The 27024-nt window shown below is 40.2% G+C and overlaps 1 protein-coding gene across 11 annotated transcripts in view; it reads left to right on the top strand.

Annotated features, from left to right (window-relative positions):
• The window catches only part of LOC124134170 (band 4.1-like protein 4), a 120380-nt gene that overhangs the window by 62705 nt on the left and 30651 nt on the right, over positions 1-27024 (top strand). For 6 of the 11 annotated variants that reach the window (XM_048403495.1, XM_048403514.1, XM_048403498.1 and 3 more), the window contains exons 5-16: positions 10043-10140; positions 15042-15162; positions 16152-16239; positions 16977-16997; positions 18618-18706; positions 18922-18985; positions 19729-19820; positions 21732-21803; positions 24455-24570; positions 25477-25549; positions 26130-26216; positions 26784-26888. In XM_048403495.1, coding sequence (XP_048259452.1) covers positions 10043-10140; positions 15042-15162; positions 16152-16239; positions 16977-16997; positions 18618-18706; positions 18922-18985; positions 19729-19820; positions 21732-21803; positions 24455-24570; positions 25477-25549; positions 26130-26216; positions 26784-26888 — 1026 coding nt within the window. The remainder of the gene's footprint in view (positions 1-10042; positions 10141-15041; positions 15163-16151; positions 16240-16976; positions 16998-18617; positions 18707-18921; positions 18986-19728; positions 19821-21731; positions 21804-24454; positions 24571-25476; positions 25550-26129; positions 26217-26783; positions 26889-27024) is intronic. The other 5 variants (XM_048403490.1, XM_048403491.1, XM_048403504.1 and 2 more) reach the window with 5 other exon arrangements.

Raw genomic sequence — 27024 nt, 5'->3', positions numbered from 1 at the left:
TCGCTCACTCAACATTCTGGAAGTGGTCTGTGCAGGGACACAGAGGGTCATGGCTTATTGTTGTCCAGTACCTATAGAAAATCAGTCGGCCAGTAAGAGATGATCTTGATACTTGAACCAAGGTCACTGATTGGTCAGTAGATAGGCTCTGTGCTCCGGTTTCTGTGGGAAAGTTAGATTTCCCATTATCAAGTTGGTGATATGGTTTCAGAACGTTTCAGCTGCCCTCACTGCGTCCTGCTTTTATTGAATTTGCCCAGGCTGGAAACTGTATGTAATTATGATGAAGTTTGTCGGAAATCCTGCCATGGTTTATGGCCACCTGAACCTGCTTGGCTCCTGCTGTGCTAGTCATTGCTTCTTCTAATTCTGTTAGATGGCCATTACTTACTTCATGAAAGAAAAGAAGAATATTGTGGTTGAATGTTAAAATGTTGTTAGTTGACATATGTCGAATTAGATGTAAATTGTGTAACCTTGTTATACAAACTAAGAGTCTAAAATGCGTAATTAAGCAGTTACCGTTAAACATGGTGTTCTACAAAGAAAGGTTGGACAAGGGTTACTGGATGTATTCATGGTGGTTTCATCAAGCGTATGTCCCAACAGGTTGTTAACTAGTTTATTCTCCAGCATTGGTATATGTGGCAGGTTTATTCCGCGGCAGTGGTATACGTGGCATATTTCGCTCCATGGTCTGCAGCTGGGCTTTCATTTGTAGCACAGCATGACATGCCTTCACTTAGTGCATAATGTCATCTTCAGTCTGATCATCATAAGTAACATCATTAAATCAATTGGTAGAGTTGCTGGAGACAATTTAATCGTAATGCTTTCCTGTTAAGCAGATCAGGACATGAATTTTGCGATATGCCGAGACAAAATGTCTGCTGCAAAGAGAAGTTACGAACCAGGAATGCAGCGATAATTAAACAAAATGTACGCTGCTTTCAGATAAGGATTAAATAAAAAAAGCGAAGAGGATGCATTATGGTGGTGATGTAGAGGGGAATATCTGCGGAGAACCTATGGCTTGATAATGTCCGTGTTGATGACAGTTACAACACGATTAATCTCTGTTCCTGTATCTCTGCACCGAGAACTGCAGCCTGCAAGGTGTAGTGGATGGGATGAATTAATCATTACAAGCGCTTCCTTCTTCACCTGAAGCAGCTACTATATCCACCTAGCACATCACAAGGCAGGATACCATGTGACGCCATCAGTTCCTCAATGCCGGCTGATGCAGCAGAGGGTGGCAGGTGTCCATCTTGATTTAAATCACAAAATATTCTTCCGCTGTGATCTCGGTCTCATTGTGTTGTGTCTTAAGCCTATACAAGTTTTTTTTCTGGACAAAACATTATGTCATGGACACATACAAATTGTAAAAGAAAAGATTTACATTGGAAGTCAATTATGAAAATTGATCAAATTTGCACATAGTTACATTTATTTTCTGTTAAGGAATACACTCTTAATTTCAGTGTATCAATGGTTTTCTCCAGTCTAACATTGAAATCTCCATCTGTTTTATGGTAATAGCTTCCAACTTGTACAATGATAGATCAGTAAAATACCTGCAAATCATGTTCATGCCTTGGACCCCCCAAAATATGACTGAGAGTCCCCAGAACCAAATATGTATAGACCCAGGGAATCCCTGCAATGCTACATCTGGCATAGTGTATCAATAAATCTGTATTCTACCCGTAACATTCTGCGAATGGAAGACAAGCAGCGACTTTGTGGCCACACGAGCAGTTCCCGTTTCCTGTACTCTTTACATCAGCATCTGAAGTCGCACATCCTTAAAAAGGGAGACGTGAGAATGAAAATTTAATTCCCACTTAGACGAAAGTAAATAGCAAGATTACAGTTGCACTGGGTCTATTTGCAGTGTAAATCACTTGCTAGCAGGGCCATGCAAGTTATCAGTGTGCCAGGTGCCCAGGAATGTGGAAGGGAGACACTCCATGATGACAAAATGTATTAAAATGCTTTGCTCGTCTTCACACTGCCAGCGATAAGAAGAGGAGTTCTTTGGGTGTCGATTAGTGCGACAGTCTCGCTGTTTGAGGGACAGATGAGTTTTAATTGCTGATCAATATGACTGTTGAGGTTTGGGATTTCCACTCTTTGAAAGTGATCCTGCTTTTCACAAGTCGATGGCTCCCCACCTGCTTGTTGCAACATGATCACACTGAGCTCTGTTTGCAGCCAGGATCATGAGTCAGTTGGGTTTTGAATGACATTGATGTTGTATCTTTTATTGTTTAAAGCTGACATCAATGGGATAATAATCCGCATTTATGATTGTTGTCAGAAAATTGATTGAACCAACAAATCAAATTTGGAAATGATATAATTGATTTAATGTGTCCCTGTAGAGAAGTTTTGTTTTTAAAATAACATGATATATTGTCAGTTGGATCGCTGCTGAAGTAGAGGATTGTCAGCTCAACTAGAAGCTGATGTATTTCATAGCACCGGGTGCGTGAAACCAGCTGCATTACGCCAAGGACTAAATAAATGATATACACACTAGGTTAATAAAACAAGCCCTATCATACTAAGGACTAGTAGAATATATACAAGCAAATCCTAAGATACTAAGCAGGGCCATACAGATGATATACACACTGGGTGTATGAAGCAAGTCCTATCATACTAAGGGCTATACAGATGATATACACACTGGGTGTATGAAGCAAGTCCTATCATACTAAGGGCTATACAGATGATATACACACTGGGTGTATGAAGCAAGTCCTATCATACTAAGGGCTATACAGATGATATACACACTGGGTGTATGAATCAAGTCCTATCATACTAAGGGCTATACAGATGATATACACACTAGGTGTGTGAAGCAAGTCCTATCATACTAAGGCCATATAGATGATATACACACTAGGTTTGTGAAGTAAGTCCTATCATACTAAGGCCATATAGATGATATACACACTAGGTGTGTGAAGCAAGTCCTATCGTACCAAGGGCTATACTGATGATATACACACTGGGTGTGTGAAGCAATTCCTATCATACTAAGGCCATATAGATGATATACACACTGGGTGTGTGAAGCAAGTCCTATCATACTAAGGCTATATAGATGATATACACACTAGGTTTGGGAAGCAAGTCCTATCATACTTAGGCCATATAGATGATATACACACTAGGTGTGTGAAGTAAGTCCTATCATACTAAGGCCATATAGATGATATACACTCTGGGTGTATGAAGCAAGTCCTATCATACTAAGGGCTATACAGATGATATATACACTGGGTGTATGAATCAAGTCCTATCATACTAAGGCCATATAGATGATATACACACTAGGTGTGTGAAGCAAGTCCTATCATACTAAGGCCATATAGATGATATACACACTAGGTGTGTGAAGCAAGTCCTATCATACCAAGGGCCATACAGATGATATACACACTGGGTGTGTGAAGTAAGTCCTATCATACCAAGGACCATATAGATGATATACACACTAGGTGTGTGAAGCAAGTCCTATCATACCAAGGGCTATACTGATGATATACACACTGGGTGTGTGAAGCAAGTCCTATCATACTAAGGCCATATAGATGATATACACACTAGGTGTGTGAAGCAAGTCCTATCATACTAAGGCCATATAGATGATATACACACTAGATTTGGGAAGCAAGTCCTATCATACTAAGGCCATATAGATGATATACACACTAGGTGTGTGAAGCAGGTCCTATCATACTAAGGGCTATATAGATGATATACACTCTGGGTGTGTACAACAAGCCCTATCATACTAAGGGTCATACAAGCCCCTTTGATATATAATAAGACAGGATGTGTGAAATAAGCGATATAATAACAAGGATCATATATATGATAAACACATTAGGCGTGTGAAATGAGCTATATCATACCAAGGATTATTAAGACAATATGCACACTATGTGTGTAAAGTAATAAGTTCTGTGTTGCCACAATGCTTGGAAGTACCCACCGAACACCAAAGACTATAAAAATTTAACAGATGCAAGAAGCCACATCTTAAAAAGATCATGTAGATACGAAATCCATTGTACATAGATACGTCTATGAAACTATTTATGCCAGCAGTACCATTGACTATTTTCTGTGCTCTATTGAGCAAAGGAGCAATTTTTTGCTTGAAGCCAGCTGTATCTTACAAAAAAGCATATATCACTTATGTAGCCAGCTGTATCGTACCGGAAGGATAAACACATAGATTATCACATTCCAGGAACCATGATTTATGCTGATGCTACCTGTATCATATCAGGGATAGTGGTTTGTGCCTGATTATGATCATGTAATACCCAACCGTAGATTATGATTGAAACTAGCATACAGATTTAATGATGCATGCAGCTTGCTGTATCCTGGCCAGGACACTGTGATGAAGCATGCATACAGCTTGCTGTGTCCTGGCAAGGACACTGTCGGTGAAGCATGCATACAGCTTGCTGTGTCCTGGCAAGGACACTGTGATGAAGCATGCATACAGCTTGCTGTGTCCTGGCAAGGACACTGTGATGAAGCATGCATACAGCTTGCTGTGTCCTGGCAAGGACACTGTGATGAAGCATGCATACAGCTTGCTGTGTCCTGGCAAGGACACTGTGGTGAAGCATGCATACAGCTTGCTGTGTCCTGGCAAGGACACTGTCGGTGAAGCATGCATACAGCTTGCTGTGTCCTGGCAAGGACACTGTCGGTGAAGCATGCATACAGCTTGCTGTGTCCTGGCAAGGACACTGTGATGAAGCATGCATACAGCTTGCTGTTTCCTGGCAAGGACACTGTGATGAAGCATGCATACAGCTTGCTGTGTCCTGGCAAGGACACTGTGATGAAGCATGCATACAGCTTGCTGTGTCCTGGCAAGGACACTGTGATGAAGCATGCATACAGCTTGCTGTGTCCTGGCAAGGACACTGTGATGAAGCATGCATACAGCTTGCTGTGTCCTGGCAAGGACACTGTCGGTGAAGCATGCATACAGCTTGCTGTGTCCTGGCAAGGACACTGTGATGAAGCATGCATACAGCTTGCTGTGTCCTGGCAAGGACACTGTGATGAAGCATGCATACAGCTTGCTGTGTCCTGGCCAGGACACTGTGATGAAGCATGCATACAGCTTGCTGTGTCCTGGCCAGGACACTGTGATGAAGCATGCATACAGCTTGCTGTGTCCTGGCAAGGACACTGTGATGAAGCATGCATACAGCTTGCTGTGTCCTGGCAAGGACACTGTGATGAAGCATGCATACAGCTTGCTGTGTCCTGGCCAGGACACTGTGATGAAGCATGCATACAGCTTGCTGTGTCCTGGCAAGGACACTTTCGGTGAAGCATGCATACAGCTTGCTGTGTCCTGGCAAGGACACTGTGATGAAGCATGCATACAGCTTGCTGTGTCCTGCCAGTGATTGACATCATGAGCACCGATCCACGCAATTGGGATATGATGACATACATCAACCAAGTCAGCGAGCCTGACCACCCGATCCTGTTTGTCGACTCTTACCACAAGCATAGTCGCCTTTTACAGACAGCTTGGGTTGCTGAACACCTATTCTACCCCACGGGTCCCATGTTGACGGAGTATGCATGCATGCATGCTGACTGGAGGAGTCCCTCAGACAACACAGCTATTGTATGCTGCTACTGCTCAGGGGACTGAGTAGTTTCACGCCAGCTTGACTCCACACCAATAATTACACTCTTCTGGAATGTATGTATATGCTCCATGAGGGGCATCGATCCAATAACATTACAGGCCAAAATTTTAAAACTTGTTTCTGGTAACTGACTGATTCATCATTTGTCTTGCGACCCTGAAATGTTTATAACATCTGCAAATGAACTAAATAACCTTAGTTTGGGAGGTGTGAGTGTTCAGGTTGGGGCTGAATAAGACAGATTTCTTGGAGATGTTGTCACACAAATAGTATTCAGTGTTGTCAAGGAACTGACACGGGTTGAAGTTTGTATTCACATAAGTAAATATTTCCGTTTCTTCGTTTTGTAACAGCGTGTTATACCTCAGTATCCGGTATATAAAAAGTTGAATCATATCATTTGAGTATTTTTTAACAAAAACCTACATGGTGACCAAAAATCTGTTGAGACCATATTTATTGAAACACAAACATTGTTTTGTGGAAGAACTCTTTCCCCTTGATTTTGAACAATATATTTTGGACTCCTGCCAGCACCCATTTGTTTGGGGAAGAGGGGTGGGGGGTGATTACAGAGCCTGGTACAAGGTCACAAGGATTTAATTGTGGCATAAATGTGTATGTTCTGAATAATTAATCACACTTAATGTTGAATATAAAAAAATCATGAAACTGTCATAATTCATGGATATTGGAAAAACAATATCCGAGTTGATGTTCGACACAGTTATTTGACTTTCCCATTTCATTGAACAGCTTGAGTGGGTTTGTCAGTGCCTGAACAGGTCGATATCGGTGATCACAGGAATATAGATCGACATGGAGAAGGTTTGTTTTGTCTACTGGTTATGGCAGCAATAATATAGGGCTAATTCCCTCTATCCTGCTGAGCAGACGTCACACTTCCATCTCACACTGCAGACGTCACACCCTTCGTCTGTTGGGACATTGTCAGCAACATTAAAACGTCCAAATATTTAACTGCGTCTGGAAGCAAGTGTCTTGTGACGCTGCAGCTCAATGAATAATATTAGAGATATGTCTGAGAAATGTTTATGGTTATTGTTCTTCAAAGATTATTGTTGGCCATGCAGCACATCATGTCATCGGCAACTTGCCCAGTGTTTTAGTATTGTGATGTTTCCCACAGATAACTGTCATCTGCATTGTGTATTGTCATTTCTTTCCACTGAGACTGAAATATATCATTTTGTGCTTCTGACCCTAACTGGTTTTACTGACATTCTTACTTAAGTATATGACTGATACAACTTTTATGTGTTTCTATCAGAATATTTCTAAATATATTTGAAAAGATTGCTCGTGCTCCATCCTTTGAAATCTGTATTGTAGGAACCCAAATTTAATTTTCTTCAATGAGATCTTGGCGTAAGTCATACCCTGTCTGAGAGCTACTGAAGCAAGATAGGGCTTATATTCTAAATCAATTTCAGAATGTAGAAGATAAGATGCCATTATTGCCATGACTGGGGTAATAATTTATGAGGTCTCCTGATGACCTCAGTACTGGAAGAATGGGTTAATCCTGGTCTGTCTAGGTAGTGATTGACACTTGTTTGTCTACTGCAATTTCCGCTGATTGGGATCAGTGGATTGTAATTGGTTATCAGTGTCTACGAGTGTCTCTGTGGTATGTCCTGAATGTTACTAGATCTGACAAATTTTTGTTGCAGAGAACTGAAATTGGTTTGAATACATTAAAGAGGTTTGATCAATACTTCCTAACAATATAATTTCCATGGGACAATCAACGTCAGTGTAATGTCACCTTCTTTGCACCAACTTTCTGTCAACAGACTCCCTACTGCCAAACATTCTGTACATTTCCATTTACAAACCTGCTGTACGTTTCCATCTACATTCATTCTGTACAACATTGTAGTCCTGTACATTTCCATCTACATTCTGTACAACATTGTAGTCCTGTACATTTCCATCTACAACCATTCTGTACAACATTGTAGTCCTGTACGTTTCCATCTACATTCATTCTGTACAACATTGTAGTCCTGTGCATTTCCATCTACATTCTGTACAACATTGTAGTCCTGTACATTTCCATCTACAAACATTCTGTACAACATTGTAGTCCTGTACATTTCCATCTACAAACATTCTGTACAACATTGTAGTCCTGTACATTTCCATCTACATTCATTCTGTACAACATTGTAGTCCTGTACATTTCCATCTACAACCATTCTGTACAACATTGTAGTCCTGTACATTTCCATCCACAAACATTCTGTACAACATTGTAGTCTTGAATACATTAAAGAGGTTTGATCAATACTTCCTAACAATATAATTTCCATGGGACAATCAAAGTCAGTGTAATGTCACCTTCTTTGCACCAACTTTCTGTCAACAGACTCCCTACTGCCAAACATTCTGTACATTTCCATTTACAAACCTGCTGTACGTTTCCATCTACATTCATTCTGTACAACATTGTAGTCCTGTGCATTTCCATCTACATTCTGTACAACATTGTAGTCCTGTACATTTCCATCTACATTCATTCTGTACAACATTGTAGTCCTGTACATTTCCATCTACATTCTGTACAACATTGTAGTCCTGTACATTTCCATCCACAAACATTCTGTACAACATTGTAGTCCTGTACATTTCCATCTACAACCATTCTGTACAACATTGTAGTCCTGTACATTTCCATCCACAAACATTCTGTACAACATTGTAGTCCTGTACATTTCCATCTACATTCATTCTGTACAACATTGTAGTCCTGTACATTTCCATCTACAACCATTCTGTACAACATTGTAGTCCTGTACATTTCCATCCACAAACATTCTGTACAACATTGTAGTCTTGAATACATTAAAGAGGTTTGATCAATACTTCCTAACAATATAATTTCCATGGGACAATCAAAGTCAGTGTAATGTCACCTTCTTTGCACCAACTTTCTGTCAACAGACTCCCTACTGCCAAACATTCTGTACATTTCCATTTACAAACCTGCTGTACGTTTCCATCTACATTCATTCTGTACAACATTGTAGTCCTGTACATTTCCATCTACATTCTGTACAACATTGTGGTCCTGTACATTTCCATCCACAAACATTCTGTACAACATTGTAGTCCTGTACATTTCCATCTACAACCATTCTGTACAACAATGTTTCCATTCACAAAACATTCTGTTCAACAATGTTTCATACACAAAAATTCTGAACAATGTTTCCATTCACAAAACATTCTGTACAATGTTTCCTCACACAAACACTCTGTACAACAACGTTTACATTTTGACAACCAATTTTCCATCCACTTGATTCTCCTTCCACTGAACAGGTTCAAGTTACATGTGGATGCGGCTATGTATACAAAATATCACCGAGCTATCGCACACGTTGGGGCGGAGCTTACATTGTATTTCTACAACGGAAGCAGTTAAATTGTTGCTATTTCTCCTGACTTTGTTTGATGTTGTTACATTGTATTGTGTTAAGGTGATCCACTTATCAACCAATTCCGCCTTCATTTGGTGAGTAAACCAATCAGTGATGCCCCAAAAGTGAGGTGATATTACAGATACAACATATATGATATCTGACATATCAGGGCCTGTTTTCAAGTATGACATTTATCACCATAAAACATCAAAGAAAATTATGCCGGCTGTTAGATAATTTGTTGATAGAGTATCCTTTGACCGAACGTTCTGTCAACAGATGGGGCAAAGGTGTCCCAGTCTTCTGAGGTACCGAAATTAAATGTGCTGAGTTATGTCCCTTTGCCATGCCAGGATCATATGATGATAGTTTTGAATCCAGATTCCTTCTGATTGAGTTTGATCCATGGCTTGTAAGCACCATACCCATGTTAATGTGATTCACCAATACAATTCAGGCATATGATTCCTCCCACATCCAGCTGACATGCCCTAGTATTATTGAAATACTGTTCAGTGCAGGTTCAAACCCAAACTACGCACTCACTGTCCACCAAACATTCTGTTTGTAATTGCTACTTCACTACACATTATGATAACAGATTGTCTTCAGCTAAACCCTCTATTAGCTAGAAAATCTTTCCACAGTAAGATTGAATGGTCATCTCGATAAAAAGCTGATGTCAATATTTTATCTTTTCAAAGAACTTTCTGTTCCAGGTTTAAATACTTGCTTGTGTATCCTTTGTATTTGAAGAACATGGTCAGTATTTGCTATTTACCAAATATTGGTATCACTTATAAATGTTCGTGTATCAAAAAGTGTGTGTGTATTTATTTACAGTTGAATTTACATAAGTGTCCTTTATTTTGTCAGGTATCTGTTTTTTCTGCAAGTCAAGCAAGACATCTTACAGGGCAGGCTCCCTGTCACATTTGAAGAAGCGGTGGATCTTTGTGGATATGCTGTGCAATGTGAGTTCTCTCCCCTTACTTCATCGTAGTCAAGCTCCTTCCCAGCGTGTGACACCTTCATTACACTCTTGGTAACATCGCTGTCACTAGTGTGGGTGCGGCCTTACAAGAACCTTGAAATTTGCCCTCTAATCCCAAATGTAGTAATGTTTATACTTCTGTTTATGTCTTTGGAAATGCAATCATAGTGAAATTTGAAAAGGTTTACGACTGACCGTATTTCCCAGATGATTTTGCCTTTTTGTTTGTTTGATCAGATTGGTTCGAGATTGCAGAAGAACGGAAAATCAACCAACTTCCCCTTACATTCTTACTATACCAATTACATGATAGTTGTGATGAAACAGAAATTCAGATTGACAAACAGAAAATAAATTAGCAAGGGTAAGAGTATTTGGCATCATGGCAGTTGTCACTTGTTTGATGACGGTCAGCATGGTTGTAGCCACCTATCACAGTGGGGAGCTTTGATTGGTGGCAGCGATAGTGTAGAGTGCTCCGCAAACGGGATATCGCTGTGAGGAGCTTGCATCGTAGTCTGCCATTCCCCTTGAGAAGCGTTTGGTAACTATCTATATGTATGTACAGGCCATCATAGCTGTGTGGACTTTGTGAGGACCCTTACTCTTGTCCTGTCCGTCTTGTCCACTGACTGGTGTTTAGCATGCTCTTTAATTACTTATACCAGAATATATACTGTAGATATTAGGGTTATGAGGACAGGATGATGAGAGTGACCTTTTGAGTATACACCTTCAAAAGGAGATATATATTGTTCTGTCAAGGGCTTTAATGTTTTATGTGGGGGATAAAGAGCAATAATTCCCTTAAATATTGGTGTGTACTGTTTCTTCATCATGGATGACAGGGAAGTAGTATTTAAGTCAGGTCACACTGAACTGTCATTTGTTTGTTCCCCCGATATTTCTTTAAGTGAAAATTACTTATGATGACATTAAAAACAGTGTAAGATTATATAAAATAGGTAAGATTATATTAAAAATAAATATTTTTCTCTTTTCGTATGTTTATTTTAGATACAAGTGATTTTTGAATTTGAAGAAAATAATTGGCCTTGCTTTAGATTTGGGGTTGTTTGGGCCCCACTGGGTGTTTGCAAGATTGTTTTTTTGCCAGGTTAGGACATTAAGTAATGTTCCAGGGAACTGTTTTGAAAATTCAACCAGTCTCAGATGTCCAATATCATAATGCTGACAACAAAATGGAAACCTTTCAAAAAAAGTATCTGCCTTGTTGAAATTAAGTAAGCAGTATTCACTGGCTCTATTTTAGCTAAATATAGTCAGTCATCTGATCCAGATGAGAAAATGACTCCAGTAATGATACTGGAATTATTATTAAAATTTTATTGTAGTGGGAAAGTATATCAGGTTGCAGTTCTCAGTGCATGCGCACCCATTCCTAGATTGTCGTGACGACCCAGGATCATATTCCACAAAGTGATCATGTGACTGTTGATGTTCTATGCTTTACTATACTAAGATAGTCGTAGTGCCGAGATTGCTTTGTGACTCAAGGTCCAGGGCCCGTTCCATAAAGCGATGTTAGTGCTAGTATAAGTCTATGTTGACGTATGAGAGTTACAACTGTCTTAGTGGTACGACTGTCATAAGTCTTTGTTAAAGTATGGGAGTTACGATTGTCTTAGTGGTACAACTGTCATAAGTCTTTGTTAAAGTATGGGAGTAACAATTGTCTTAGCGATACAACTGTCATAAGTCTTTGTTAAAGTATGGGAGTTACGATTGTCTTAGTGGTACGACTGTCATAAGCCTTCGTTAAAGTATGGGAGTTACGATTGTCTTAGTGGTACGACTGTCATAAGTCTTTGTTAAAGTATGGGAGTTACAATTGTCTTAGTGGTACGACTGTCATAAGTCTTTGTTAAAGTATGGGACTTACAATTGTCTTAGTGGTACGACTGTCATAAGTCTTTGTTAAAGTATGGGAGTTACGATTGTCTTAGTGGTACAACTGTCATGAGTCTTTGTTAAAGTATGGGAGTTACAATTGTCTTAGCGATACAACTGTCATAAGTCTTTGTTAAAGTATGGGAGTTACGATTGTCTTAGTGGTACGACTGTCATAAGCCTTCGTTAAAGTATGGGAGTTACGATTGTCTTAGTGGTACGACTGTCATTAGTCTTTGTTAAAGTATGGGAGTTACAATTGTCTTAGTGGTACGACTGTCATAAGTCTTTGTTAAAGTATGGGAGTGATGATTGTCTTAGTGGTACGACTGTCATAAGTCTTTGTTAAAGTATGGGAGTTACAATTGTCTTAGTGGTACGACTGTCATAAGTCTTTGTTAAAGTATGGGAGTTACAATTGTCTTAGTGGTACGACTGTCATAAGTCTTTGTTAAAGTATGGGTGTTACAATTGTCTTAGTGGTACGACTGTCATAAGTCTTTGTTAAAGTATGGGAGTTACAATTGTCTTAGTGGTACGACTGTCATAAGTCTTTATTAAAGTATGGGAGTTACAATTGTCTTAGTGGTACGACTGTCATAAGTCTTTGTTAAAGTATGGGAGTTACAATTGTCTTAGTGGTACAACTGTCATAAGTCTTTGTTAAAGTATGGGAGTTACAATTGTCTTAGTGGTACGACTGTCATAAGTCTTTGTTAAAGTATGGGTGTTACAATTGTCTTAGTGGTACGACTGTCATAAGTCTTTGTTAAAGTATAGGCGTGATGATCGTCTTCGCACTCTGTGGCACGGGGTCCTGGTGGCTGTGTCAGCTGACTGCTCAACAGCTACAGTATCAGCCGATGTATTTAGTCATGCTCGGTTATCGACGGATGTCAATGAGCATGTGGTATTTGTGCAATGTTGGCTTTGTTCATCAATTATAAAGAGAGCATGGCGGAGGTGCTGGGGTAGCTCGGTACACTTGCAGCATCACTGGGCCTGGTTACCGCCTAATTACGAGGGATCTCTTTTTATGGTAATTGAAAAAAGAATAAAAGTCAAGAGATTATCAGTGCAATGATGTTAATAAATAAAGAGGAATGTTTTATTAAGAGGAGCGATAATATTGATATTCCAAAGCTTTTAAAGTTTATTGCATTAAAACATGCTATTTTATCCAATATGAGACATTATCCAGTAATAGGACTTGGATGACACACAGTCAGGATACCCAGAGGCCTCATGTCAATAGTGTGTTATGTCAGTCTGGGTGTTTGATAAGCTATATTCATGTCTTCCTCTTGTCTGTACATGAATAAAGCACCTGCTTGATGTGACAAGTAGATGAGGTAGCATTTATGAGAATTGTTGATAGCCACAAAAAGAGTTTTACAACTGCCATATGTGAATAAGACAAATATGTGTAAATATAGTTATATAGCACAATATGGGCGAATCATTTGTACGGTGATGCCTAGACCCGTCTCAGCATGTGTGATGAAGTAAATTGGATGGTTTGGTAATGCCGATACATTGGCATGTTGATACACTAAGTATCTAAGTCAGGAAGCAAACACAATACATTTATCGTCCATGATGCGTTCTTATCAGACTGCTTCAAAATCTCTGGAAATATTTTATAAACATTTTGGTTGTTTGCTAATGGGGGTAATTTGAACCATCATTTACATTATTATTGTTGTTGTTATTATTGTTGGGGAGGTCGGTTAGCCTAGTGGTTAACGCGTTCGCTCGTCACTCCGAAGACCCGGGTTCGATTCCTGACATGGGTACAATGTGTGAAGCCCATTTCTGGTGTCCCCCGCCGTGATATTGCTGGAATATTGCTAAAAGCGGCGTAAAACCATACTCACTCACTCACCCACTATTATTATTGTTATTAAATGGAGATTGTTCCAGTCTAGTATCATCTAAAAAAGATAGGCGTATTTGAGGAGTGGACTGAAGATGGTCTGACAAAGTCCTCCTATCACTGGTAAACCATGCCCCATGATTTTGCATCTAATTCCAGTCTAGGACTAGATGTTTAAAATGTGCTGTGCTTAAAATTAAGCAAATGACTGAGTAATTAGAGTAGTTATTAGCTGCCCGATGGAATAGAATTGGCAGAGTGCTCTAGAGACATAGCTCATACTGGCTGGGACTGCCATGTTGTCTGGGGTTGTCTCCCCCTTTCATGTCAAGTCACCACTTGTCTCAGTTCTTGAGATATTTCACAAGCCCTTTAAGACCCAACACATATAAGCCTGCTGCTTTAAACAGTATGTCTTGTCCCTGTGCTTTATGATGCATTTTTAATGATGTAGCAGGAATCTGAATCTTTGTACGTTCTTTGTAAAAACATTTTGTATGTTTTTTGAAGCATGAAAAGTGGGAAACCAAATGAGACTTGGCAAAAAGGATTATGTCCAACAGGATTTTATTAGCCCTGATTGTGGTAGTTAATATAGTAGGGCAAGTGTCGCACACTGAATATACTGCTCCAGTTTTGATAAGGATATTCAGGTGTTCAGAAGAGCTACAATTGGTCATCAGCAACCCATGTTTGTCTTAAGAGGCAACTGTGTTTGTCATAAGAGTGATTAATTGGATTGGGTGGTCAGGCTTGCTGACTTTGTTGATGCCTGTCATCGTATCCCAATTGCGTAGACTTTTGTCAGTCACTGGATTGTCTGGTCCAGATTTTTGTGTATCAAACAAACAAACAAATCAGGAGTTCATGTGGGAATGAATTGCGCAGAGATGTTTTGAATGCTGGTATTCAATATTCCACACATCTTGGCTTCATTTTAAGTTAAATAATCAAAAGTACAAATTTCATTGCAGTTTTCTGTTTCGTAACATTACAAAATATTTCAGAATCAAAAGTTGACCAGCAGTGTAAGGAACAAGAAGGTTATAACTGTATGTCGTCATGACATTTGACATGTGCCATTGTTGTTTCAGCTGAGCTAGGTGACTACGACCCCAACCACTGTACACATGGGTATGTGTCAGAGTTCTGCTTCGTCCAGAACCAGACCGAGGACATGGAGGGCCGAATCAGTGCTATACACAAGAGACTTGCGTGAGTTCGGGAGTCACAAGCTGACTTTGGGATTCTGTAGCAGAATAAGGGGCGGTCGGGTAACCTAGTGGTTAAAGTGTTCACTCATCACGCCGAAGACCCAGGTTCAATTCTCGACATAGGTACAATGTGTGGAGACCATATCTGGTGTCCCCTGCCGTGATGTTGCTGAAATATTGCTAAAAGCGGCGTAAAACAATTCTCACTCACTCACTCACTCTGGCAGAATAGATATTGTCACAAATGTTCAGCCAACCACAAGATGTATCAAGGCTTTGAAAGGCATTTAGAAGTGATACACATGAGGAAGACAAATTATGGATGTCAACTTCTTTATTATGAGGAACACTCTGTTTCATTTTAGTGTATATACCTACTCCTTCATAGTAAGCATATACCCTGAAAAGTTGTGTTCCTCATAATAAAGAAGTTGACATCCATAAATTCTCTTCCTCACTAGATGTGATTTATTAGATATGGTGGATGGGTGGTTGAGGGCACCATTGATTTTTATTTTATTGTTTGCGGCGTCGTGAACGAGGGTCTGGTTGCCACAATGGGCGCTGTATTGTGTGAGTGGGCGTCTGCGAAGACTGTGGCAGCTGTGGTGACATGCACGCTGTTGCACGTGTTGTGGTGGGTCCAGGTGGCCCAGCTGTGCAGAACTTTCTCCCATAGGATGGGCAGAAACCTAGATAGGTTCAAATCCCAGATTAGCTATGATTAACATATGCTTCTAGTTTTGTCAGCACCATGACTATGCTCATGGGTTTTACTAAAGTGGTAACGTCTAAGAAATGCATTAGTTCAGGCTTTCCTTCCACATCATGCTGACATGCCGTGATATAACTGGAAAACTGTTCAAAGCGGCACCAAACTCACTCTGGTTGTGGTTGCTGCTGCTGTTGCCGTCGATGCTGCTGCAGTGATGTTCTTGTATGTGATGCTGCTGCTACTGCTGGTACAATGACAGTTTGTGTGTGTTGCAGTGGTCATGTCCCGGCTGTGGTGGAGTACAAGTATTTGGACAAGGTCAAGTGGCTGGAGATGTATGGCGTGGACCTCCATCCAGTCCTGGTTAGTTCACTTATCCCTTCCAACATAGACAACAGGGCGACCTCCAACACGCTTATTTGTCCCTTCCAACACACCCAGAGGTTGACCTCCAGCATGTTTACTTGTCCATTCCAACACGCCTAGAGTTCGACCTCAATCAAGTTCACTTATCCCTTCTGTCTCGGAGGTCAACCTCCAGCACGTTTACTTGTCCAGTTAACATACCTAGAAGTCGACCTCCATCACATCCACTTATCACTTCTAACATAGACTAGAGGTCGACCTCCATCACGTCCACTTATCACTTCCAACATACCTAGAGGTCGACCTCTAGCAAGTTCACTTATCCCTTCCAACATAGACCAGAGGTCGACCTCCAGCAAGTTCACTTATCCCTTCCAACATAGACTAGAGGTTGACCTCCATCACGTCCACTTATCACTTCCCTCATACCTAGAGGTCGACCTCCATCATGTCCACTTATCCCTTCCAACATACCTAGTGGTCGACATCCATCATCTACCCAATCTAACATATGTGAAGGCCCACCTTCAAGTTCACTTGTCCAATCGACCACACCAAGAGGTCCACCATCAGGTCTGTTAGTTCCCTTATCCCGTCCAACATTCTTGGAGGTCAAGTTACTGTGACTATGACCCGACTTCACCTCCTGCTGTTGTTGTGTCGTCACTATGATGTAATGCGTAACTATAACCTGATGATTACTCCGCGGAGTGAAAGTGGTCTTTTCTCTACAGCGACTGTACAAGTCCAAACAGGTAGGCATGGCGACGGACACTAACAGTGCATATCTTCCAACTCACACCTAGATTAATACAGTATTCTGATAGACAGGCTTCTAAACATTCAGAAGGTAGTCAGGATATAGAGTTTATGCATGTATTGTCCAGTTGGACCATAGGTATAAAAGTACTTTTATTCCATTCAGTTTCAGCTCTAACCCCATATAAAGCTTTCATCAATATTTGCATTGACACCTGTAGTTGTCTTGTTCATTCAAACTAGGTTACTGTGACCTAATTTCCAAATTTTTATGGATTTTATTTATTTTTTTCCTTTATTGTGATTTTTTAAATATGTTTTTACTTTTGCCTAGCACATATTTAAGCCCATTTGTCTGACAAAGCTTTCATATTTATTAGATGCATCCCAGTATAGAGTTATGCTTTTAACCCAAATTAGGTTTCTGTGACCGGCTTTACTGGAATAGAACAAACTGACATTTTCATCTCTTTGCTTTCTTATAATTAATTATTAGAATAATAAACCTATCATGCCGTTGTGGTACAACTGAAGTACCTACGTATAGATGGAGACTGAAACTAGGCACAGATTGTATCCTGAAGCTTTGTCACTGGAATTTGTTTGTGTATATCAACACTGAATTTTACACTGAGAACACTTGAATGTATTCCTGTGCATTCTCTGAATAGTAGGAAGAATGTGTCTCCGATGCTATGACAATATTGGTTGTTCTTTGTCACAATCCCTCCGTAGGACCAGCCGTCAGTTCTTTGTCACAATCCCTCCGTAGGACCAGCCGTCAGTTCTTTGTCACAATCCCTCCGTAGGACCAGCCATCAGCTAATTGTAATGTCTTAGCAGTGGTGAGTTAAAATAATAATAGGCTATTTATATTGCACATATTTCCACACCACTCAGGGCATGCTCAAAGTGCTATTATTACCCCGGTCACTGGTGCAGTGTGCACTCAAGAATCATTATCATCTCCCTGGGGAGTATGCAACCAAAGCTGCCTGTTAGGCGCTAGAAGGTTAACAGCCACATTATGATGGGATAGGCACCAGTCACATGGGGAGAATGTCCTGGTGTCTTGTGATGCTACTTGTTCATGTCCACCCCACCACAGCAGGGTAGCTGGGAGAGCAGCCACACTGACTCCGTCACTTAACCTACTTGTTGATGACCACCCCAACACAGCAGGGTAGCTGGGAGAGCAGCCACACTGACTCCGTCACTTAACCTGCTTGTGGAACAACTTGACTGTGGAGAAGTACTGGAAGAGCTTCGTTTGTGATTGTACAATATTCTGCCAACACTGAGAATAGTAGCTTGCAAGTGATATCATATTTGCCCCAACATTGAGAAAAGACATTTGTGAAGATATGATATTTCCCCAACACTGAGAAAAAAACTTGCAAGGAGATCATATTTCCCCCAACACTAAGAATAGAAATCTGTGGAGATGTCATTTTTACCCAACAATGAGAAAAGAAACTTGCAAGAATATCCTATTTGGTGACATTTCACCTGGGTAGCTTCCATATTGACCCCAAATACCGGCCCAAGTTGTGCATGAGGGTATGTACACTTGAGGCTCCCCTACGACTGACGGTATTTCTGTTTCTTTGTTCCAGGGAGAAGGCAATATAGAGTACTTCCTCGGCTTGACGCCCACAGGAATTGTTGTATATAAGAATAAGTCAAAAATAGGAAATTATTTCTGGTAAGTTGAAAACTGTCACAATTTAATGACTTTTCTCATAACAATATGCTGCACATTTTGTTTTTCGTGTTTAGGTATTAAGCATGTTAATCAAGGTTTTTCTGGCAAATGGCACAGAAGCAATAACATACTACATGTGTTCGGAGGCAAACAACAAGATTGGCATGAGAAGGGCAGACAGACTGTTCATACATATCTCTCTTTTCTTTTTCCAGGCCAAGAATAATAAAGGTCACTTTCAAAGGAAAAATATTCATCATCAGGGTCAAAGACAAAAATGTGAGTATGCCCTGGTATAGTACATCTTGAAATACCACTGAAGTTGTTGGTCTCTTGGGATCTCATTATCTTAATCAAATTGTGTTTTGGAAATAGAATTTAATAGGCCAAACTAACACATTTAGGATTATGGCTGTCACGCCTCAGCAACCCTGTGGGGAATGTTGGGCACCAGGCATCAGTACCAATGGCTTGTCACACAAGGTGACAAGGAGAACTGGCCATCAGTACCAATGGCTTGTCACACAAGGGGACAAGAAGGAGTATAGGCCATCAGTACCAATGGCATGTCACACAAGGGGACAAGGAGAACTGGCCATCAGTACCAATGGCTTGTCACACAAGGGGACAAGGAGAACTGGCCATCAGTACCAATGGCTTGTCACACAAGGGGACAAGGAGAACTGGCCATCAGTACCAATGGCTTGTCACACAAGGGGACAGGGAGAACTGGCCATCAGTACCAATAGCTTGTCAAACAAGGTGGCAAGAAGGTAACAAAAGCATGTTGGTGGTTGCAATGTGTGACCTCGCTGACTATGTGCCCAAACGGTGTTGAGCCTTGCTCCTGAGATCAGAACTTCTGTCATTGGTTTGCCTGGGCCAGATGTTCTTATCTTCGGGCTTCATGTGGTTGTGATCATGCTGACTGTGACATAAAACACCACTCACCTACTGTAATTTCCTGTTTGTTTCAGAACAGTTAGAGATTTGTCCTTCATTCTTTATCTTGTTTGATCCAGAGTGACGAACACACATATGCATTTGAGCTTCCCACAAAGACAGGCTGCAAGCATTTATGGAAGTGCTGTGTTGAGCATCATGCATTCTTTAGGTAAGTTGTAGTGCTCCAGACCAACAAGTGATCAACAGTTCATAGGCACAATGATATAGCATGTCGTGACTGACGATAATATGTGTTGAATTTTGAAGTAACTCCTCTTGAATGTGTGTTTCTAGAGTTTTAACTTTTAAAGATAATATGTGTTGAATTTTGAAGTAACTCCTCTTGAATGTGTGTTTCTAGAGTTTTCTATTAACTTTTTGTAATGGACCTTTACTAATTGATATCAGCATGTGAATGTCTTCATTTCACTGTCATCTCTTTGTAATAAGCCATGTCATGTTTGGAATAACAAAGTTCCCCATCAAATGACTTGTCTTTGTGAAATGTGTCCTAGTTATTCAAGTCCACCTGTCTCTTGTTCAGAATGCTCAGTTATGTGACATTGCTATCTTGTTTTTGTAGATAATTTGTATCTGATATTAAAACTATTTCATGTTTATGTTTGAATGTAGGGCAAACTACTTTGTGTGATCTATGAGGTGTTGTCTTTTCACTTGACTGTAAGGCTAAAGTGTTATGCTGTCAGATCAGTCAACCTAAATATGTCCCAGTGAATGAAACACAAATATGATTGAATTATTTCATCAAATATATGTTTGTAGATATCAATGTTCAAAATTAAGCATTTAAGTCGAGGGGTCCCAATGTATGGAGGACAGGATTTAGAAGGTCCCTATATTCAGACACTGTCGCAGCAAAACTTAAGGACTCCAGGCCCTTCTTAATTTTGAACACATCATATTAATTATCCATCAATAAAATTCTCAAATCAACAAAGATTTGATTTTGCATTAATTCCACCATTCATTACTTATGAATCTGTAAGATATAAAATAAAAGAAGTGGCCCCATTAAGTTGTTTACTTGTGAAAGTAGTTTGCCCTGTCATGTATTACCAGCTTTTCATTATGTTCATTGTTTATATTTAATCACCAACAAGTGGAGAAAATTGTTGCATAATTTAGGCCCTTTGATTTTAAAAGATTTTTGTCATTTCTCCCATTTTCTGTGTAGAGAAGGCAGCCCATTTTCTCACAGATTTGCTTCCCTTTGTTGCCAGGATCTGCAGATCTTGGTATTGAATACCAGATTTGCCTTGATTAGGATCCGTGGGTTGTCACCCCTACACTAATGTTGGTGGGTTTAACCACTGTGGTAAACGTCTATCACATGCACCATTCTGTGCTTTCCTTCTTCACAGAGCGGACTGCCTCCATAGTCTCGTGGTAGAACATCCGCCCGGAGAGCGGAAGGTCCGGAGTTTGAACCATGGCCGAGTCATACCAAAAGACGTAAAAAGATGGTACTTGTTGTTACCCTGCATTGCGCTTGGCATCAAGGGGTTAAAACAAGGACTGGTCGGGTCGGAGTCAGTATACTGTGCCTGAGTGGGGTGTTCATGTTATACTGCGGCATGGTGTCTCAGTGGACTAGCACTTTAAAATCGGCATTAGTCCGGCTAGTACAAGCAGCCACACACACATGCATGCACATCGCTATGTAAGTGCAATAATCTTGGATGTGATGGTAAACCCCATTTCACCTCACCTCACCTCTCAACAGAGCGGACACACAACAATACAGCTGAAGTACTGTTGTCTGTGGTGTTGAAACCTCACTCCACCCACTCGTATATATATGATGAAATTTTGGAACTGTGCTGCCAAGAACAACAATGAAACAATCCCTGGACAGTTTTCTCCATTTGTATCTCTAATACTGCATTTGAAATGTATCTGTGTCTTCATGTAACTTCAAATTTCTTTTGCTCAAACTTTTATCAATTTGTTCAAAGGATGGACGTTTTTGCTGAAATTGTGTGAAAATTTTGAGCATGGATACATTTTAGTGCCTCCCTTCCCTCACCACTCACTTGTGTCGTGTATTCTCATTGGTCAGACTAAACCAGGTCGCAGATCCTTTATCTAGGGCAGGCAAATTGTTTAGATCCGGGTCAAAACATCGACTCAGGTAAGGCAATCACTCTCAGGTGCCAGCTGTGCCTACCCCCCACCCCACCAGATCTTATCAGCGAGCTAACAATGCTCCTCTCTGTGTTGGCTTACTTTGATACTTTGGAATTATTGTGAATTTTTGTTTGATTTTTATCAACATTTCAGCCAATGAAAACACTTCAAAGTATTATTGATCTGATTGTGGAGATTTATGGGAAGTATGGTGTGGGCTTTTATCCAAGTTTCTTAATAAAAATGACATTATCAGAGAGCTGAACAAATTCAGCGATTGTTTTAATGCAGCTAAGAAAAACTTGACTGACATTATCCGAGTGATCAAAATACAATGAAACAATAAGTCAAGAATGTTGTAATATTAGTTTTTGTATGTTTGTAGATATGATTCCGGGGTGTCGTATAAGTAATGTTGAAACAATGTAGAACTAGGTTCCAAGGTGGGACTGAACTAGAGACCTTTGACAGTCAGGTTAGATCAAATATGAGAACGTACTTGTTCAGTTGATCTGAGAGCTTATTTGTCAATAGACATAAAGTAAAGACCTTGATAATGGGTAAATGTATAGAGATTACTATTTCAGTTAATTTGCATTAAAGGGTTGAATATCCTGTATACCCCCCTCCATACTTCTGTAGTGATGCAGCATTAGAGACGACTGTATTCAACACTTACCGGGAATGCGTGTATTTTTACCCAGTGCCTAATAACGGGTTGTATCCCCTTTGAGCACCGAATGTTTCATCCAAAATTAAGCCCTGTACTTAAATACAGAATTTATGCAAACAGAACTATGGAATTTCATTCAATTCTATTGAATCAACTTTACAAATTCAAAGGTACATAAAAACACTAATGCTCCACTTAAACACCAAAACATATTGATATACAACTGATGAGAATAATGTGTCTTCATAAATTTGGCACCCGTGAAGAGGCGACGAAGGGGATCAGGTGGTCAGACCCGTTGACTTGGTTGATGTCATCGTATCCCAATTGTGTATATTTCAATCACTGGATTGTCTGGTCCAGACTTGATTATTTACACATTGTCGTCAAGTAGATGGAATATTGCTGAGTGCAGTATTTAAAAACAAACAATTAATTATGAATATGGAAGTCTTGCAGCGCTAACAGTCTGAGAAAGTCTAGATTATCCATATTATACCATTACCTTCCATGTGTTTTGAATGATCCACTAGCCCAAAAAGGAAAAGATAAATCTTGTTTTTAAGCCCATGAGCTAAAATACATAGACTTAAATATGTGCATCCCCGGGAGTGCATAGGGTGAAGGAAGTAGAAAGAATATGTTCATTACTCTGGGGTATTAATTTTGAAAGTTGGAACAATGTGTGCAGTATTGCAGGCTATATTAAGTAGAAACAATGTATATCACTACCACAGGGTATATAAAAGTAGAGACAATGTATTCACTACCACAGTGTATATAAAAGTAGGTACAATGTATTCACTACCACAGGGTATATAAAAGTAGACACAATGTATTCACTACCACAAGGTATATAAAAGTAGAAACAATATATTCACTACCACAGGGTATATGAAAGTAAAAACAATGTATTCACTACCACAGGGTATATGAAAGTAAAAACAATGTATTCACTATTACAAGGTATATAAAAGTAGATACACTGTATTCACTACCACAGGGTATATGAAAGTAGAAACAATATATTCACTACCACAGGATATATAAAAGTAGATACAATGTATTCACTACCACAGGATATATGAAAGTTGAAACAATATATTCACTACCGCAGTGTATGTAAGAGTAGACACAATGTATTCACTACCACAGGATATATGAAAGTTGAAACAATGTATTCACTACTACAAGGTATATGAAAGTAGATACAATGTATTCACTACCACAGGGTATATGAAAGTAGATACAATATATTCACTACCACAGGGTATATAAAAGTAGATACAATGTATTCACTACTACAAGGTACATAAAAGTAGATACAATGTATTCACTACCACAGGGTATATAAAAGTAGAAACAATGTATTCACTACTACAAGGTATATGAAAGTAGAAACAATATATTCACTACCACAGGGTATATAAAAGTAGACACAATGTATTCACTACCACAGGGTATATGGACACTTTGTATTCACTACCACAGGGTATATGAAAGTGGACAATGTATTCACTACCACAGGGTATTTGTAAGTCGAAACAATGTATTCAGAAAGTATGGGGAGACAATGTGTTCTGTGCTACAGGGTATTTTTAAGTAGAGACAATAAGTGTTCAGAAAGTAGACATGTTGCAGCTGTGAGTGCATCTGTTTCATCACATGTGGCTCCACTATCCTTGCTGTCATGGCTTCCCATTCTATAGCCTGCTGCTTGCCCATCATCTCCATAGAAGCTGTTCAGTCCATCTTGTGCATTGCTTCAGTTTTGTACATGAATGAAGCTGTAAATTTTTGTACCTATTTTGTCACAAATATTTCATGAAATACATTTAAGACAATGTCTTTTAATTATTTAACTGAATTTCAACCACTTTAATTGTTAAAACCCAGCAAAGTGTATAACTGTAAGAGTACATTATCTGATAAGAATGTTAGACAAATGACTACTCTGAGCAGTGATTTCTCCCTGTGTGCAGTGGTCGCACGGAGAGGCAAACACACAGGGACGACTACAGTCGGCAACAACCCAATGTTCTGCGGATACCAAGTAGACGACAACAACGGAGGATACAGTCGGAGACGAGACTAAATGGTGAGGGAATATATGACGGTACTCACCCACTTTCTCTTCCGAACAGACTAAATAGTGAGGGACTATATGACCAGTACCGCCCACTCTCACTTCCAGACTAAATAGTGAGGGACTATATGACTAGTACCGCCCACTCTCACTTCCAGACTAAATAGTGAGGGACTATATGACTAGTACCGCCCACTCTCACTTCCAGACTAAATGATGAGGGACTATATGATCAGTATCGCCCTCTCCCACTTCCAGACTAAATGATGAGGGACTATATGATCAGTATCGCCCACTCTCACTTCCAGACTAAATGATGAGGGACTATATGATCAGTATCGCCCTCTCTCACTTCCAGACTAAATGATGAGGGACTATATGATCAGTATCACCCACTCTCACTTCCAGACTAAATGATGAGGGACTATATGATCAGTATCGCCCTCTCTCACTTCCAGACTAAATGGTGAGGGGCTATATGATCAGTATCGCCCACTCTCACTTCCAGACTAAATGATGAGGGACTATATGATCAGTATCACCCTCTCTCACTTCCAGACTAAATGGTGAGGGACTATATGATCAGTATCGCCCACTCTCACTTCCAGACTAAATGATGAGGGACTATATGATCAGTATCGCCCACTCTCACTTCCAGACTAAATGATGAGGGACTATATGATCAGTATCGCCCTCTCCCACTTCCAGACTAAATGATGAGGGACTATATGATCAGTATCGCCCACTCTCACTTCCAGACTAAATGGTGAGGGGCTAATGACCAGTATCACCCACTCTCACTTCAAGACTAAATAGTGGGGAAATATATGACCAGTATAGCTCACACTCACTTCCAGACAAACCTTATCAAAGTGTTCCCACATCTGTTCTTGTCAGATGTCCCTATGTCTGTTTTAGCAGGTGGCAGCGGGGGCTATGGTGTTGAAGGGGGCACAGTCCTCACTATGGTGAAGCCGGAACCAGTGAAAGCGTGAGTACCTAGATTACATTTACAGGATACCAGTGAAGATCCAGGAAAGAATTGATCCTAAGCAACCCATGCTTGTCGCGAGAGGCGAGTAACAGGATCAGTTGGTCAGGCTTGCTGACTTGCTTGATGCATGTCATTGTGTCCCAATTGCATAGATTGATGCTCATGATATCAATCACTGGATTGTCTGGTCCAGACTTGATCATTCACAGACAGCGGTCATGTAGCTGGAATACTTATGAATGCGGTGTTAAACAACATGCAAACAATTATTTATGGGTGTGTCATGTCTGGAAGGGGACGTGTAGAAGTTGGGAGTGTAACCCATGCTTTCTTGTTGAAATCTTGCTGTCTACTTGACCCTTCTATCACACAAATTACTTACGTCATAGGTCAAGTCCTTCTCGAAATAAGTTTATTTACATGATAACTCAAGACGTACTTCAAGTGAATTAGACCTATTACATTTCACCCTTCAGTCTGAATGCACTATGTACATGCCAGAGAAAATGAAAATGCAGCATAGACAATTATTGTTCTTGTGTGTAATAACCTTGTGTTGCCTGTCGTGTTTCCACAGTCCCCGACATCGAAGCCTCCCGGAGCTACAGGGCAAGGAGTCCCCCACCAGTGTCCGGTCGGCCCCCTGGAAGACCAACTATGAGGGGTGAGTACACCTGGTACCTGTTGTCAGTTCAGCTGCAATAATTCCGGGACCTGTTTCCGAAACCGATGTTGACACTACAAGGTTCAAACAGGGTTGAAAAAACTTATTGAAAAGGCCTTGAATGCAGCAACCTGGCTTTGAAAAGGCCTTAAACTTTAAAAAAAAGAAGTTTTGAAAAAGTCCTGTCTGTAGCGCCCAGGCTTTGAAAAGGCCTCACAATTTGAAAAAGTACTTTGAAAAGGCCGTGAATGCCGCAATTTGGCCTTGAAAAGAATTTGGCTAGAAAAAATCTTAAAACTTGAAAAAATGTTTTGTGAAGGCCTGTAATTTGGCATCCATAGTAAAAGGTTGTCCTGCTTCCAAGCACTTCAAAACAATTGCGTTACATTTACCATCATGGATTTTGTTGACCTATGGCCGTGTTTTGCCTGAATTGTTGAATCAAGATGTGGTGGTTGTAACAACACCTGTGAGCTTTTGTACAAAGGGAATTCCCTCGTGCTGTATGTAGATTATGTGGTAGTCAAGGTCTTCCAGTATCATATGATAATCCTGCTTGTGCTTCAGTGGACTGTACACCTCGGGCAAAGACTCACCACTGTCCACCCGCAGCGAGCGCCACATCTACAACCGGCAGGCCAGCGACAGTGAGAGTGCAGTCAGTCGCAGGAAGTAAGACCTTTTGGCATAACCAAACTGTATTGACAAATTTAGCTTTCCAACATGTATTTAATATGTGGGTCACAAGAGTAACTTCATATACTCACGTTAACCAACATAATGTAATATACTATTGAAATAACGACCA

This window comes from Haliotis rufescens, unplaced genomic scaffold (assembly GCF_023055435.1).
Source record: "Haliotis rufescens isolate VD_foot unplaced genomic scaffold, xgHalRufe1.0.p SCAF_1, whole genome shotgun sequence".
Lineage (NCBI taxonomy): Eukaryota > Metazoa > Mollusca > Gastropoda > Lepetellida > Haliotidae > Haliotis > Haliotis rufescens.
The sequence above is the reverse complement of the archived record's forward strand: the minus strand, read 5'-3'. Positions and strand labels throughout refer to the sequence as shown.